At 42.2% G+C, this 17,454-nt stretch overlaps 1 protein-coding gene across 2 annotated transcripts in view; it reads left to right on the top strand.

The window, feature by feature from the left end:
- The window catches only part of LOC106590611 (semaphorin-5A), a 334,049-nt gene that overhangs the window by 89,726 nt on the left and 226,869 nt on the right, over positions 1-17,454 (top strand). For both annotated transcript variants that reach the window (XR_014383102.1, XM_082970801.1), the window contains exons 3-4: positions 3,266-3,365; positions 8,157-8,202. Coding sequence is in view for 1 of the 2 variants with exons in the window: in XM_082970801.1 (XP_082826927.1) it covers positions 3,266-3,365; positions 8,157-8,202 (146 nt within the window). In the remaining variant the exon portion in view is untranslated. The remainder of the gene's footprint in view (positions 1-3,265; positions 3,366-8,156; positions 8,203-17,454) is intronic.

Genomic DNA, 17,454 nt, shown 5'->3' with positions numbered 1-17,454 from the left:
CACTAGAGCCGTACAAACACCAACGTTATATTAAAGCCCTGAGGTAATCCACCAAATCACTCAATGTGATTCTACCAAGAACGCTCAGTTTTCTATAGATCCTACCAGTGTTCTACTTAGCTTTCAATAGTTATATCGTTCTCCCTAGTGGTCTACAACTTCTCAGTAATCTAACAGTGTTCTACCCATACCCCTCTCTCAACCCAAACAAAACTAATAAATAATGTCCTGTCATCATCTAACATTAGTCTTTTGTTTCTCATTAGATCTCATATCCCAGGGTAATACATCAGCTCTGGCTTATGAATGCTTATCAGGGCTTATGAATGTTTATGAGCCCTTCGCCTCGTCTTAAAACATAAATCCTCAGTTGTGAATGTTGTATCCACTTAAACCCCTCTGTGCATTCTCCTTCCCGCTCCCCTCTGAGGGACCTGAGTGGGGCTATACCCTGGTGGGACCACAGCTGATTTATGGGGGAAACGCTGGGTAACTGAAGCCTTGGTTTCCCTCGAGGGTGTCGCTGCCACATTTGTATGCTCTAGAGCTTCCCCACGAAATAGAAAATGAGCCTGCCGGTGGCACCAGAGGCGCATCCCAAACTCCGTCCCCCTGTGGAATTAGAGTGGAACCTGCCATTACCCACAGCCGAATCTCAGGGCGGAATATGTTGTGATCTCTCTCCGATATTTATTTCACCAAGGCTAATGAAAATGTATTAGCTCTGGGTCTGCGAGTTTAACATTTCCTCCTCCCAGTTTAACTTGTTCTTATTCTCATTAATACGTAGAACCCTGAAGAATGGATGAAGAGAGAAACACCTTTGTTAACAGTGATTCCATCCTGTTGATGTGCTATGGTAGTGCTCTATACTCCTACAGTTTGACTAGGAGGTAGATTCAGTGCTGTATTTTTTTAGTACGTAGCTACTAGCAGTGACTCGGGCAGGCGGTCAGTATGTCCCTGTTGTATTGGGCTGAAAGCCGCAGCTTGACAGAAGTAAACAGCTGGTTGGTGGTTTGATGCAGTTCAGGTTAGACTGTTGGTTTCAGGTGTTTTGCATTTTTTTGACAGATAACGTTTTTGACTCCGACCGTAGCTGTACTCCATCAATGTTAGGTCTACAGAAGAGCTCTCTGAAATTTCAGGTAACGTACTGGTACGGTATACACAAATCAGGATTTAACATAATATTAGCAACAGTAAATGGTTTAACTCTCTACCATGAAAAGTGTTTTGAAATCCCAGAGCCACACTAACACCAGCACTTGAAGATACTTCGATGTAACACAATAAATATTGCTAGCAGTTTCAGACAAGGATTATTAGAGTACAATATTGTCTAGTAACAGGATTATTAGAATACAATATTGTCAAGTAACAGGATTATTAGAATACAATATTGTCAAGTAACAGGATTATTAGAATACAATATTGTCAAGTAACAGGATTATTAGAATACAATATTGTCAAGTAACAGGATTATTAGAATACAATATTATCTAGTAACAGGATTATTAGAATACAATATTGTCAAGTAACAGGATTATTAGAATACAATATTGTCAAGTAAAAGGATTATTAGAATACAATATTGTCTAGTAACAGGATTATTAGAGTACAATATTGTCTAGTAACAGGATTATTAGAGTACAATATTGTCAAGTAACAGTCACACACACACACACACACACACACACACACACACACACACACACACACACACACACACACACACACACACACACACACACACACACACACACACACACACACAGAGAGAACCTAACCTTCGCCCCTCACACACGCCATGTACAGTATGCATTAGTTCTAGCTACAGTAAAGATTAAGTAAATGGAGTGTAAGGCGTGTGGTTGAAAGCCCAGGTGGGAAACTGTATTGCTTTACCCTTGAGCTAGGCTTTTAACCTGACATACTTCACTAAATACTACAGCTGTCTGGAGACATTCGGGATATGGGGTACATTAGGGCTCATTGTAAGACTCTCAGAACAGAAGTACGTGCTAAACTGTTTATGTTTCTTCATTTAATCTTCATTCTAACAGGAACTTCATTCTAACAGGAACTTCATTCTAACAGGAACTTCATTCTAACAGAAGCTTCATTCTAACAGGAACTTCATTCTAACAGGAACTTCATTCTAACAGGAACTTCATTCTAACAGGAACTTCATTCTAACAGGAACTTCATTCTAACAGAAGCTTCATTGTAACAGGTTTGAACCTCTTTTCTAAGAGAGGAGATGTAAACAGCACCAGACAACATTAGTGTTCATAAGAGAGGAGATGTAAACAGCACCAGACAACATTAGTGTTCATAAGAGAGGAGACGTAAACAGCACCAGACAACATTAGTGTTCATAAGAGAGGAGATGTAAACAGCACCAGACAACATTAGTGTTCATAAGAGAGGAGATGTAAACAGCACCAGACAACATTAGTGTTCATAAGAGAGGAGATGTAAACAGCACCAGACAACATTAGTGTTCATAAGAGAGGAGACGTAAACAGCACCAGACAACATTAGTGTTCATAAGAGAGGAGATGTAAACAGCACCAGACAACATTAGTGTTCATAAGAGAGGAGACGTAAACAGCACCAGACAACATTAGTGTTCATAAGAGAGGAGATGTAAACAGCACCAGACAACATTAGTGTTCATAAGAGAGGAGATGTAAACAGCACCAGACAACATTAGTGTTCATAAGAGAGGAGATGTAAACAGCACCAGACAACATTAGTGTTCATAAGAGAGGAGATGTAAACAGCACCAGACAACATTAGTGTTCATAAGAGAGGAGACATAAACAGCACCAGACAACATTAGTGTTCATAAGAGAGGAGACGTAAACAGCACCAGACAACATTAGTGTTCATAAGAGAGGAGATGTAAACAGCACCAGACAACATTAGTGTTCATAAGAGAGGAGATGTAAACAGCACCAGACAACATTAGTGTTCATAAGAGAGGAGATGTAAACAGCACCAGACAACATTAGTGTTCATAAGAGAGGAGATGTAAACAGCACCAGACAACATTAGTGTTCGTAGAAGAACACGTGTTATTTGACACCATCACAATACCGAACAATACTCACAAAGACAACACAATATAGGCCTACAACACTTTATTATATACTGTGGCTATTGGCTAAGCATTTCTCTTTATCCAGCCTCTTCGTTCTGCTCTTTTTTTCTCCGATTTGATTGGCTAATGTGTATCTTTCTCTACTTTGATTGGCAGATATGGAGCCGTGGATTCACAGGTTCCGGGCTGAGGGCACGGTGGATTACTCTCAGCTAACCTTTGACCCCAGCCAGAACGAACTGATAGTTGGAGCCAGGTATTATATTTCCTCCCCCGGTCCTCTCTCTCTCTCTCTCTCTCTCTCTCTCTCTCTCTCTCTCTCTCTCTCTCTGGCTTTTTCTCTTGCTATCCCTCTCTCTCATGATTGATGACACCTTTTGAAAATCCTCTGATTGAGTAGTGATTTTCTAGCTGTTCTCCAGTGAAGTTCATTGTTTCTGTCAAGCACATCACCTTTAATTCAGCTCAGCGTTTCTCAGAAGTGGTCTCTGACCAGCTGAGATTGGGCTCAGATGAACTCTCGTGTGTGTGTGTGTGTGTGTGTGTGTGTGTGTGTGTGTGTGTGTGTGTGTGTGTGTGTGTGTGATCCCAATCCTGCTAATGACCTTGGTTGTCAATATAAGCTGTTCTCGCCAGACTTTAGTAGATAGCTGAGGAAACAGAGAGCTGGAGGACCAAGACAGAGACGCAGAGCTGGGGGAATAAATGAATGTACTGCAGATGGATACAGGGAAATGGAGGAGTTGGGAATACTTGCAGGGATTGACAGATAAGGAGAAGATGATTGAGTAAACGTGGAGAGAGAGAGAGTCTGTGTAAGAGAGAGGGAGAAAGATAGAAAAAGAGTGAGTTCTGCATGCATGCAAGCAATACTGGGCTAGGTGGAACTTTTACTGGACTAGGTGGAACTTTTACTGGTCTAGGTGGAACTTTTACTGGGCTAGGTGGAACTTTTACTGGGCTAGGTGGAACTTATACTGGTCTAGGTGGAACTTTTACTGGGCTAGGTGGAACTTTTACTGGGCTAGGTGGAACTTATACTGGGTTAGGTGGAACTTATACTGGGTTAGGTGGAACTCTTACTGGGCTAGGTGGAACTTTTACTGAGCTAGGTGGAACTTTTACTGGGCTAGGTGGAACTTATACTGGGCTAGGTGGAACTTTTAATGGGCTAGGTGGAACTTTTACTGGGCTAGGTGGGACTTTTACTGGGCTAGGTGGAACTTTTACTGGGCTAGGTGAAACTTTTGTTCAAGCCACAAATATATGTTGAGAACTTTTCCAAGGTGAGTGATTTCATTTGGCCCTGAATATTATAAAACAATGGGAGAGTGATTTCATTTGCCCCTGACTATTATAAAACACTGGGAGAGTGATTTCATTTGACCCTGACTATTATAAAACACTGGGAGAGTGATTTCATTTGACCCTGACTATTATAAAACACTGGGAGAGTGATTTCATTTGACCCTGACTATTATAAAACACTGAGAGAGTGATTTCATTTGACCCTGACTATTATAAAACACTGGGAGAGTGATTTCATTTGACCCTGACTATTATAAAACACTGAGAGAGTAATTTCATTTGACCCTGACTATTATAAAACACTGAGAGAGTAATTTCATTTGACCCTGACTATTATAAAACACTGAGAGAGTAATTTCATTTGACCCTGACTATTATAAACACTGGGAGAGTGATTTCATTTGACCCTGACTATTATAAAACACTGGGAGAGTGATTTCATTTGACCCTGACTATTATAAAACACTGGGAGAGTGATTTCATTTGACCCTGACTATTATAAAACACTGGGAGAGTGATTTCATTTGACCTTGACTATTATAAAACACTGGGAGAGTGATTTCATTTGACCCTGACTATTATAAACACTGGGAGAGTGATTTCATTTGACCCTGACTATTATAAACACTGGGAGAGTGATTTCATTTGACCCTGACTATTATAAAACACTGGGAGAGTGATTTCATTTGACCCTGACTATTATAAAACACTGGGAGAGTGATTTCATTTGACCCTGACTATTATAAACACTGGGAGAGTGATTTCATTTGACCCTGACTATTATAAACACTGGGAGAGTGATTTCATTTGACCCTGACTATTATAAACACTGGGAGAGTGATTTCATTTGACCCTGACTATTATAAACACTGGGAGAGTGGGGCTTTTATCCTTCCCTCTCAGACTCTAGTCTGACCCAGGGGCTAAAGGGTAGTCCTGTCTGTACCTGGTGTGGTCTGGACTAGCCTTGTTTCTCTTTCTCTAGATGAGAGGGCTCAGGCTTAGTGATAGAGATCTAGGAGATAGATCAGTCATTTTCAACACCTGCAATGAGTTTCTAGCCCAACTGAGGGCGCTTTCTTCCTCCCCACATCACCGCGAACCTCATAGTGTTTGAAAATCACAGTTTTTAAAATGTTCACAACTATCACAACTGGCCGTGATCGGGAATCCCATAGGGCAGTTGTCCGGGTTTGGGGACGGTTTGGCTGGGGGAGGGCTTAATTGGCCAATCATGCTCTAGTCATGCGTCCTCTGAAACATGACCCGCCAAGCCGTGGTTCTTAACACACGTCTGCTTAACCTGGAAGCCAACTGTACCAATATGTCAGAGGAAACACCGTTCAACTGAAGACTGACGACCGATGCTCTAGTGACTCCTTCAGTTGAACGGTGTTTCCTCTGACATATTGGTACAGTTGGCTTCCAGGTTAAGCAGACGTGTGTTAAGAACTACGGCTTGGCGGGTCATGTTTCAGAGGACGCATGACTCGACCTTTGCCCCTTCCGATCCTGTTGGGGAGTTGCAGCGATGAGACAAGATTGTCATCGGGGAGAAAAAGGGGTAAAAATTTAAAATATATATAAAATAAAAATAAATTAAACAGCCTTAACATTAAACGTCACTCTGCTAAATAATGATATTAATATGAATAATAAAGCTGCTATGATTATGAGTCTTGTGCTATAATGCTGAACTTATTCAATCAAACTGAAGCCTATGGTCGTAAAAGAACAGGCCTACTCATTCTACAGACTACTCCTTAGCTTATACTGTTTTGTGGAAAGTTTAAAAGACCAGACAATTTGTTTTGTTAGTTGGCTTACAATCTAAATGTAACCATTCAAAAGAGCCTAAGGCAAGAGCCTTATTCAAGTGAAGTTTCACCGTTGGACTCTCTGATACACACACACACACACACATGAATGTGGGCCCATGCACACGCACACTCACACAGCCTTAGGTCCTATGGTCTGTTCAGACAGAAAAACAGAAATTCACTCAGGGATGTGTTTGTCTGGAGGTGACCCCTAGACACTGATTCAAGATCAGTTTAGCATTTTCTCCACTAACGGTTGAGGTTGGACTTTGGAAAGAGTGAACTGATCCTACATCTGTGCAGTGGTGTAAAGTACATAAGTAAAAATACTTTCAAGTACTACTTAAGTCGTTTTTTGGGGTATCTGTACTTTACTTTACTATTTACATTTTTGATGACTATTTTACTTTCCTGAAGAAAATAATGCATTTTCCCTGACACCCAAAAGTACTCATTACATTTTGAATGCCTAGCAGGACAGGTAAAGTGTCTAATTCACGCACTTAAAGAGAAAATCCCTGGTCATCCCTACAGCCTCTGATCTGGTGAACTCACTAAACAGAGAACATCCCTGGTCATCCCTACTGCCTCTGATCTGGAGGACTCATTAAACACAGAACATCCCTGGTCATCCCTACTGCCTCTGATCTGGAGGACTCACTAAACACAGAACATCCCTGGTCATCCCTACTGCCTCTGATCTGGAGGACTCATTAAACACAGAACATCCCTGGTCATCCCTACTGCCTCTGATCTGGAGGACTCACTGAACACAGAACATCCCTGGTCATCCCTACTGCCTCTGATCTGGAGGACTCATTAAACACAGAACATCCCTGGTCATCCCTACTGCCTCTGATCTGGAGGACTCACTGAACACAGAACATCCCTGGTCATCTCTACTGCCTCTGATCTGGTGGACTCATTAAACAGATAACATCCCTGGTCATCCCTACTGCCTCTGATCTGGAGGACTCACTGAACACAGAACATCCCTGGTCATCTCTACTGCCTCTGATCTGGTGGACTCATTAAACACAGAACATCCCTGGTCATCCCTACTGCCTCTGATCTGGAGGACTCATTAAACAGAGAACATCCCTGGTCATCTCTACTGCCTCTGATCTGGAGGACTCATTAAACACAGAACATCCCTGGTCATCCCTACTGCCTCTGATCTGGAGGACTCACTAAACACAGAACATCCCTGGTCATCTCTACTGCATCTGATCTGGAGGACTCATTAAACACAAATGCTTTGTTTGTAAATGATGTCTCAGTGTTGGAGTGTGCCCCTGGCCATCTGTACATTTTAAAACAAGAAAATTGTGCCGTCTGCTTTGCTTAATATAGGGAATTTTTAATAAATGATGCTTGTACTTTTGCTTTTGAAACAAAAATATATTTTAGCAATTACATTTACTTTTGATACTTAAGTATATTTAAAACCAAATACTTTAAAAATTTTACTAGTATTTTACTGGGTGACTTTTACTTGAGTCATTTTCTATTAAGGTATCTTTACTTTTACTCAAGTATGACAATTTGGTACTTTTTCCACCACTGCATCTGTGTCTACAGGAAATTTGTAAAGTATGTAACCTTTATTCTGTTCAATTTAGACTTGAATTCTATTCAAAACCACAAAGATGTAACTACTTTCGGATTGGCAGTAAAATAGTAATCAAATGTTCCTATACTGTATGTGGTTACATCTGAACAGGCCCTTTGGAGTGACCCAGAAAGATAGGTATGATTCATCAAAGGTTTGATGAGCTTGAAGAAATAACCAATATGGGAGTAAAATAACCCAGAGATATTTTTGGAAATGGTCTCCTGTCCACTTCTCTTTTTTCAGATTGTGTATTTTTAGAGAAGATTATACCTTCATCTCTCCTCCCTGTCTCTTTTCCTTTCAGAAACCACCTGTTCAGACTCAATCTGGAGGACCTCTCGCTGATCCAGGTGAGTCTTTACCAGCGTTGCCAGTCCCTCATCCATTGCTACCCGTATGTCCCCCTCTATCAATTTATCCCTCCCTCTTTCTCCATCTCTCTATTCCTCCCTCTTTCTCCATCTCTCTATCCCTCCCTCTTTCTCCATCTCTCTATCCCTCCCTCTTTCTCCATCTCTCTATCCCTCCCTCTTTCTCTATCTCTATATCCTCTCTCTTTCTCCCTTGTCATCACCCTTCCTATGTATCTCCCTCTAACTCTCATATTCATCTCCCTCCAACTTCCTCACATCTCTCTTTTGTCAGACTCTTTCTTTCTAGTATTATCTCTCTCTTCATTTTTCCTCCCTTTAGTCCTCCCCCCTCCTTTCTCTCTCTTCCCCTCAATGTCTAGCTCACAGTCAGTTTGTTGGACCATCGCGTCAGGTATAACAAGTCTGGTCTCTTTTTTATTGTATTTTTGAAACATTTTTTTATCTGTGTGTATTTACCGTAACACAGTAATACTGGAACAGGCCAGCCATCAGTTGGGCCCATACAAATCTGTCTCAAACAATACACAACACCTGTCATAGCAGTTACAGTAATAACAACCCAGGGTACATTTCAAATATTTCACACTGTTATATGCATCTTAACAACACCATTATGTCAAGTGCTGTCAGTGAAGCCAGGATAATGATTATTGTGTCAGGAGCTCCTAAGGGCTTGATTTGTGCAATAGACTTGATGCAGTTGTCCTCTAGGAGAGTGGGGTGTGAGAGGCCTGTCACTAGGCTAAGCTGGATCAGAGGAGTCTGCCAGCCATCGTAGTCAGTCTTAATGGCCCAATATATCTAACAGTAGTCTTCTCTGTAGTCAGTCTTAATGGCCCTATACATCTAACAGTAGTATTCTCTGTAGTCAGTGTTAATGGCCCTATACATCTAACAGTAGTCTTCTCTGTAGTCAGTGTTAATGGCCCTATATATCTAACAGTAGTCTTCTCGGTAGTCAGTGTTAATGGCCCAATATATCTAACAGTAGTCTTCTCTGTAGTCAGTCTTAATGGCCCTATATATCTAACAGTAGTCTTCTCTGTAGTCAGTGTTAATGGCCCTATATATCTAACAGTAGTCTTCTCTGTAGTCAGTGTTAATGGCCCTATATATCTAACAGTAGTCTTCTCTGTAGTCAGTGTTAATGGCCATATACATCTAACAGTAGTCTTCTCTGTAGTCAGTGTTAATGGCCCTATACATCTAACAGTAGTCTTCTCTGTAGTCAGTGTTAATGGCCCAATATATCTAACAGTAGTCTTCTCTGTAGTCAGTCTTAATGGCCCTATATATCTAACAGTAGTCTTCTCTGTAGTCAGTCTTAATGGCCCTATACATCTAACAGTAGTCTTCTCTGTAGTCAGTGTTAATGGCCCTATACATCTAACAGTAGTCTTCTCTGTAGTCAGTCTTAATGGCCCTATATATCTAACAGTAGTCTTCTCTGTAGTCAGTCTTAATGGCCCTATACATCTAACAGTAGTCTTCTCTGTAGTCAGTGTTAATGGCCCAATATATCTAACAGTAGTCTTCTCTGTAGTCAGTCTTAATGGCCCTATACATCTAACAGTAGTCTTCTTTTAATACTCTGGACCCAGGCTAGACCCTGACAGTGTATTAATACTCTGGACAGAGGATAGACACTGACAGTTTATTAATACTCTGGACCCAGGCTAGACCCTGACAGTTTATTAATACTCTGGACAGAGGATAGACCCTGACAGTTTATTAATACTCTGGTCAGAGGATAGACCTTGACAGTTTATTAATACTCTGGACCCAGGCTAGACCCTGACAGTGTATTAATACTCTGGACAGAGGATAGACACTGACAGTTTATTAATACTCTGGACAGAGGATAGACCCTGCCAGTTTATTAATACTCTGGACAGAGGATTGACCCTGACAGTTTATTAATACTCTGGACAGAGGATTGACCCTGACAGTTTATTAATACTCTGGACAGAGGATAGACCCTGACGGTGTATTAATACTCTGGACAGAGGATAGACCCTGACAGTTTATTAATATTCTGGACAGAGGATTGACCCTGACAGTGTATTAATACTCTGGACAGAGGATAGACCCTGACAGTGTATTAATACTCTGGACAGAGGATAGACCCTGACAGTTTATTAATACTCTGGACAGGGGATAGACCCTGCCCGTGCATTAATACTCTGGACAGAGGATAGACACTGACAGTTTATTAATACTCTGGACCCAGGCTAGACCCTGACAGTTTATTAATACTCTGGACCCAGGCTAGACCCTGACAGTTTATTAATACTCTGGACAGAGGATAGACCCTGACAGTTTATTAATACTCTGGTCAGAGGATAGACCTTGACAGTTTATTAATACTCTGGACCCAGGCTAGACCCTGACAGTGTATTAATACTCTGGACAGAGGATAGACACTGACAGTTTATTAATACTCTGGACAGAGGATTGACCCTGACAGTGTATTAATACTCTGGACAGAGGATAGACCCTGACAGTTTATTAATATTCTGGACAGAGGATTGACCCTGACAGTGTATTAATACTCTGGACAGAGGATAGACCCTGACAGTGTATTAATACTCTGGACAGAGGATAGACCCTGACAGTTTATTAATACTCTGGACAGGGGATAGACCCTGCCAGTGCATTAATACTCTGGACAGAGGATAGACCCTGACAGTTTATTAATATTCTGGACAGAGGATAGACCCTGACAGTTTATTAATATTCTGGTCAGAGGATAGACCCTGACAGTTTATTAATACTCTGGACCCAGGCTAGACCCTGACAGTGTATTAATACTCTGGACAGAGGATAGACCCTGACAGTTTATTAATACTCTGGACAGAGGATAGACCCTGACAGTTTATTAATACTCTGGACCCAGGCTAGACCCTGACAGTTTATTAATACTCTGGTCAGAGGATAGACCATGACAGTTTACAACCTCAAAGACCAGGGGAGAATAGAAGGAAAGGAGAGGGGAAGAGGGGAAATAATTGGAGAGAGAGAGAGAGGGAGAATAAGGGAGATGGGACAAGGTAGACAAAGAGAGAGAGAGGGGAAGATAACACTATACATGAAGGAAAAGAAGGAGAGGGAAGAATATTGGAATACGAGATGAGAGATAGGAGACAGTGACAGACAGAGACATGAGAGAAAGACAGTGAGACAGAGAGACAGCAAAAGGTAAGGACCCCCCATAGAGAAAGGCAGGGACCTGTGGGGAGTCACTCTTTTGTTGGCGCTCACTGGGATAGGGCTGGTTAAAAAATATGCCCAATGTCATCCCTTCTTCTCTCCCCACCCCATCCCCTCATCCAATCACCCTATTTTCTTTTATCTCACCCGTCACTCCACTAGCACCACTAAATCAGAGTGTAGATCCCTCCAGCCCCTCATCCAATCACCCCTCTTTTCTTTTATCTCACCCGTCACTCCACTAGCACCACTAAATCAGAGTGTAGATCCCTCCAGCCCCTCATCCAATCACCCCTCTTCTCTTTTATCTCACCCGTCACTCCACTAGCACCACTAAATCAGAGTGTAGATCCCTCCAGCCCCTCATCCAATCACCCCTCTTTTCTTTTATCTCACCCGTCGCTCCACTAGCACCACTAAATCAGAGTGTAGATCCCTCCAGCCCCTCATCCAATCACCCCTCTTTTCTTTTATCTCACCCGTCGCTCCACTAGCACCACTAAATCAGAGTGTAGATCCCTCCAGCCCCTCATCCAATCACCCCTCTTCTCTTTTATCTCACCCGTCGCTCCACTAGCACCACTAAATCAGAGTGTAGATCCCTCCAGCCACTTTCCACCCCATTTCATCACTTTGGTAATCTGGACCATGGACCAAACTGCCTATTCTCTCCTCTCCTCTAATTCTCACCCGCTTTTCTTCTCCTCTCCTAATTTTTCCCTCTTCTGCGTTGCCCCTCACCTCTATAACTCTTTTATCCCTCTCGTCTTTTTGCCCATTCCCCTGTTCTCCTCTTCTCTCTAATTTAAAACAGGATATTAATTGTGGTGAGATTTTCAGCCTTGGCATGTCCTTATAGATATTGTTTTGTCTGTCGTTGTGTTTAATATGAAAGATGTCTCCCTGCTGCTGCATATCTCAGCTCCTATTAAGTGCATTATTATAAGAGAGCTCTCCCAGAATACTCAGCTTTCTTCTTCGTTTTACTTCCGCTACGTTGAGATGTTTTAGAGAAGAGAAAGGAGTTTTACTGTACAAATTCTTCTTCTTCGGGAAATACCCTACAAACTACACCCACCCACATGCCTATTTGATTAGCTACCACCTATCATAATGCTTTAGTACAGTACATACCCATTGGCATTGGTTAACAGGATTTATCATTGCACTGTGCTGACATGAATAACATAAGTGTGTGTTTTGATGAAAATAAGTCCTGAGAGCTGTATGATTTTTGCAATAAAATGAGAGACCGAGTAGAATTACCATTTGATATGATCCATGCTCAGGCTTAATCCCTAATGTACCAAAACTAAATATTTATGAGCACGTCAAAACAACCAAGGCCATTCTTCGATGTACTGTGTGAACGAAAAATAAACCAGACCTCTAGAAATATTTTCAGCGTTATTCATTAAAACCCCTCTAATTTCCCCTTAAACAAACCCTTCATCACTTCAAATGAAACTGGGGGCCTCTTGGTAGTGTGTTGTTTGCAGACTCAGAGAGAGGTTCCAGTTGCTGTGCCAGCCAGCTAAATGCCCTCTGTCTGTCCTATGGTACTTCAGTAGTGCTGAGCGATTAACTGAAATGTCCTTATTTTTTTGTGGGTTATTAAACAACTAATTGACCATTCGGTTCAATTACTTAAATTCCACTTAGTTAAGTTTTTTTGTGAGCCCAATGCGCCATTTCTCAACAGATAAATCAAATCATTCCAAAGAGACATCAAATCAAGAGCCGGGGTGCTGGGCTGAAGGAAGTTGTAGTTTTCATTAAGCATATTTTCAACCTAGTTCAGCCATTGCGCCTGTTTTTTCCAGCTGTTATGTTAGATACGCACAGATTGCATAGACTGCATGTACACAACACAGCAACGAGCAAAGTGCTTTGAAGAAGTAGTAAAATGACTTTGTAAGACAGCTCTGCAACATGCTTAGGCAGGCTAGCTAAATAGGATGACTACAGACAGTACAGTATGGGGAGAACAGAGAATGTTGTCTGGCTGTTTGACTGCTACTGTCTGAGCAGAGATGAGATGATGACTTTAATAAGGAATAACAAATAATGAAGTCATCAATAAAAAATAAGTCATACAAACAACTGGACCTGTTTTCACTGTTTTCATTTTCAATGTTTTGACAATTGAATGTTCACCATTTTGCTTTTGATATTAGGAATTTCCCCCCTCTCCCCCTCTCCTCTCCCCCTCTCATCTCCCCCTCTTCTTTCCCCCTCTCCTTCTCCCCCCTCTCCTTCTCTCCCTCTCTCCTTCTCTCCCCCTCCCCTTCTCTCCCCCGCTACTCCTCTCCCACTCTCCCTCTTTTCTCATGATTTAGTTGGGTCTAATTGTATTGCTGTCCTGGGGCTCTGTGGGGTGTGTTTGGGTTTGTGAACAGAGCCCCAGGACCAGCTTGCTTAGGGGACTCTTCTCCAGGTTCATCTCTCTCTAGGTGATGGCTTTGTTATGAAAGGTTTGGGAATCACTTCCTTTTAGGTGGTTGTAGAATTTAACTTCTCTTTTATGAATTTTGATAATTAGTGGATATCGGCCTAATTCTGCTCTATAAGTATAATTTGGTGTTTGTCCCATTTTGTGAATTCTTGATTGGTGAGTGGACCCCAGATCTCACAATCATAAAGGGCAATGGGTTCGATAACCGATTCAAGTATTTTTATCCACATCCTAATTGGTAGGTCACATTTTATGTTCCTTTAGATTGCATGGAAGGCCCTTCTTGCCTTGTCCCTCAAATCGTTCACAGCTTTGTGGAAGTTACCTGTGGCACGGATGTTTAGGCTGAGGTATGTGTAGTTTTTTGTGTGCTCTAGGGCAATGGTGTCTAGATGGAATTTGTATTTGTGGTCCTGGCAACTGGAACTTTTTTGGTCTTTTAGTCTTACTGAGATTTACTGTTAGGGCCCAGGTCTGCCAGAACCTGTGCAGAAGATCTAGGTGCTGCTGTAGGCCCTCCTTGGTTGGTGACAGAAGCACCAGATCATCAGCAAACAGTAGACATTTGACTTCAGATTCTAGTAGGGTGCTGCAGACTGTTCTAGTTGCCTCGCCAATTTGTTGATACATATGTTGAAGAGGGTAGGGCTTAACCTGCATCCCTTTCTCACCCCACGGCCCTGTGGAAAGAAATGTGTGTGTTTTTTGGCAATTTTAACCCAACACTTGTTGTTTATGTACATTGATTTTATAATGCCATATGTTTTCCCCCCAACACCACTTTCCATCAATTTATTTAGCAGACCCTCATGTCAAATTGAGTCAAAAGTTGTTGTTTTTTAAATCAGCAAAGGATGAGAAGACTTTGCCTTTGTTTTGGTTTGTTTGTCAATTAGGGTGTGCAGGGTGAATACGTGGTCTGTCGTATGGCAACGTTGTAAAATGCCAATTTGACATTTGCTCAGTACATTGTTTTCACTGAGGAAATGTAAGAGTCTGCTGTTAATGATATTGCAGAGGATTTTCCCAAGGTTGCTGTTGAAGCATATCCCACGTTAGTTATTGGGGTCAAATTTGGGGTGATCAGTCCTTGGTTCCAAATACTGGGGAAGATGAGCTAAGGATGATATTAAAGAGTTTAAATATAGCCAATTGGAATTTGTGGTCTGTATATTTCATAATTTCATTGAGGGCTTGTATTTTGTCCTGTAGTTGCTTCAATGTAATAGGAGAATCCAGTGGGTCCTGGTCTTTAATAGTTGATTCTAAGATTTGTATTTGATCATGTATGTGTTTTTGCTTTTTGTTATTTTTTCTTTGTTAAAGGGCTGAAAAGATTTGATTGTTAAAGGGACACATTTTTTTATTTGATAGGGAAGCTGAGATACTGTTTAGGTTTTCAACTGCCAAGTTTACATCTTCACTATTACAGTGAAATGTTTTATCCAGGAAGTTGTTTAAAAGGGATTGAATTTGTTGTTGCCTAATTGTTTTTTGCTAGGTTTCCACACTACTTTCCTTCCGTCTATAGCATTTCTTAATATTATTTCGTTCCTTTGGCTTTGATGCCTCATGAATGAGTTTTACTCTGTTCAAGTAGACTGTGAGTTTGCTGTGATCTGATAGGGGTGTCAGTGGGCTGACTGTGAATGCTCTGAGAGGCTCTGGGTTGAGGTCAGTGATAAAGTAGTCTACAGTATTACTGCCAAGAGATGAGCTATAGGTGTACCTACCGTAGGAGTCTCCTCAAAGCCTACAATTGACGATGTACATCCCCAGCGTGTGACAAAGCTGCAGGAGTTCTGACCCGTTTTTGATGGTTATGTTGTCGTAGTTGTGTCTAGGGGGGCATATGGGAGAGGGAACGCTGTCACCTCCAGGTAGGGATTTGTCCCCCTGTGTGCTGAGAGTGTCAGGTTATTGTCCAGTTCTGGCATTTAGGTCGCCACAGACTAGTACATGTCCCTGGGCCTAGAAATGGTTGATTTCCCTCACCAGGATAAAGAAGCTCTTTTCATTAAAGTATGGGGATTTTAATGGGGGGGATATAGCCTGCTCCCGCTCTTCCCCGCCAGGCTGCCCTGCATTATGCACTCCTGCCACCATCATTTACGCTCACCTGCCTTTCACCTTCACGCGCATCAATGCTCATTGGACTTATGTGGACTCAATTACTTGTGTAATTTCCTTCCCTATATCTGTCTGTTTCCTAGCTCTGTTCCCTGCTTCGGGATTGATTGTCATATGTCCTTGTTTTCCCGTGTGCTGACGCTGTTCCTGTCATGTTCCATGTCTGTTCCTGAATAAATGTTTGACTCCCCGTACCTGCTTCTCCTGTCTGGTGTCGGCCCTTACAGAATCCCGAAGCCATCACACTAAACATCGTGGAGTACTGGCTTTCTGGTTGGTGGTGACGTCGGTTCTGGGTCACCGCCAATGGAACCAGGGGTGCCCTTACAATAGGTATCTCTGTTGAGATCATTTCCTTTTGAATTTCTTGCCAAATGTAAAATGTTCCTGTTTTGATTAATTTAACAGAGTGAGATCAGTTTGCTCAATACCAAATTAGTATACCCCCTGAGTCCCTTCCCTGTTCCACATCTGGTTGTTTGGTGGATAGGACTACCGGCTCTGTAACCTAGAGGGCAACCAGTGGGTCCATCTCCTCCATACCATGTTTCTTGAAGGATGACAATGTCTGTATTTCTGATTTCTGCTCTTTAGGCCAAAGGCAGATGACTTCAGGCCTTGGATATTCCAGGATGAGATAGTGAAGGCTTTGTGTTCCATAAAGTGTCCAATGTTGTTAGTAGTGTGGTTTGGCCTCAGACCAATAAATGTGAGTGGAGCCTGCTGAGCATCTTTATTTTTTATATATTTTTTTATATAACCTTTATTTAACTAGACAAGTCAGTTAAGAACACATTTTTATTTTACAATGACGGCGTACCCCGACCAAACCCTTACCTGGATGACGCTGGGCCAATTGTGCGCCTCTCTATGAGACTCCCAATCACGGCCGGTTGTGATACAGTATGGAATTGAACCTGGGTCTGTAATGATGCATCTAACACTGAGATGCAGTGGCGTAGACCGCTCCACCACTCGGGAGCCATCTGGTACATGCCATTGGCTCTCTCTCCCTTTCTCCCTCTCTCTCTCCCTCTCTTTCCATTTCTCCCTCTCTCTCTCTCTCTCTCTCTCCCTTTCTCCCTCTCTCTCCCTCTCTCTCTCCCTTTCTCTCTCTCTCCCTCTCTCTCTCCCTTTCTCTCTCCCTTTCTCTCTCTCTCTCTCTCTCTCTCCCTTTCTCCCTCTCTCTCTCCCTCTCTCTCTCCCTTTCTCTCTCTCTCTCTCCCTTTCTTTCTCTTTCTTTCTCTCTCTCCCTCTCTCTCTCCCTCTCTCTCCCTTTCTCCCTCTCTCTCTCTCTCTCTCCCTCTCTCTCTCCCTCTCACTCTCCCTTTCTCCCTCTCTCTCTCACTCTCTCTTCTCCCTCTCTCTCTCTCTCTCTCTCTCTCTCTCTCTCTCACTCTCTCATGCTCTCTCTCTCTATTGTTAATAGAACA

The sequence above is a fragment of the Salmo salar genome, chromosome 29 (genome assembly GCF_965601325.2).
Source record: "Salmo salar chromosome 29, fSalSal1, whole genome shotgun sequence".
NCBI classification, from domain to species: Eukaryota; Metazoa; Chordata; class Actinopteri; order Salmoniformes; family Salmonidae; genus Salmo; species Salmo salar.
This window is presented reverse-complemented; position numbering and strand designations above follow the sequence as displayed.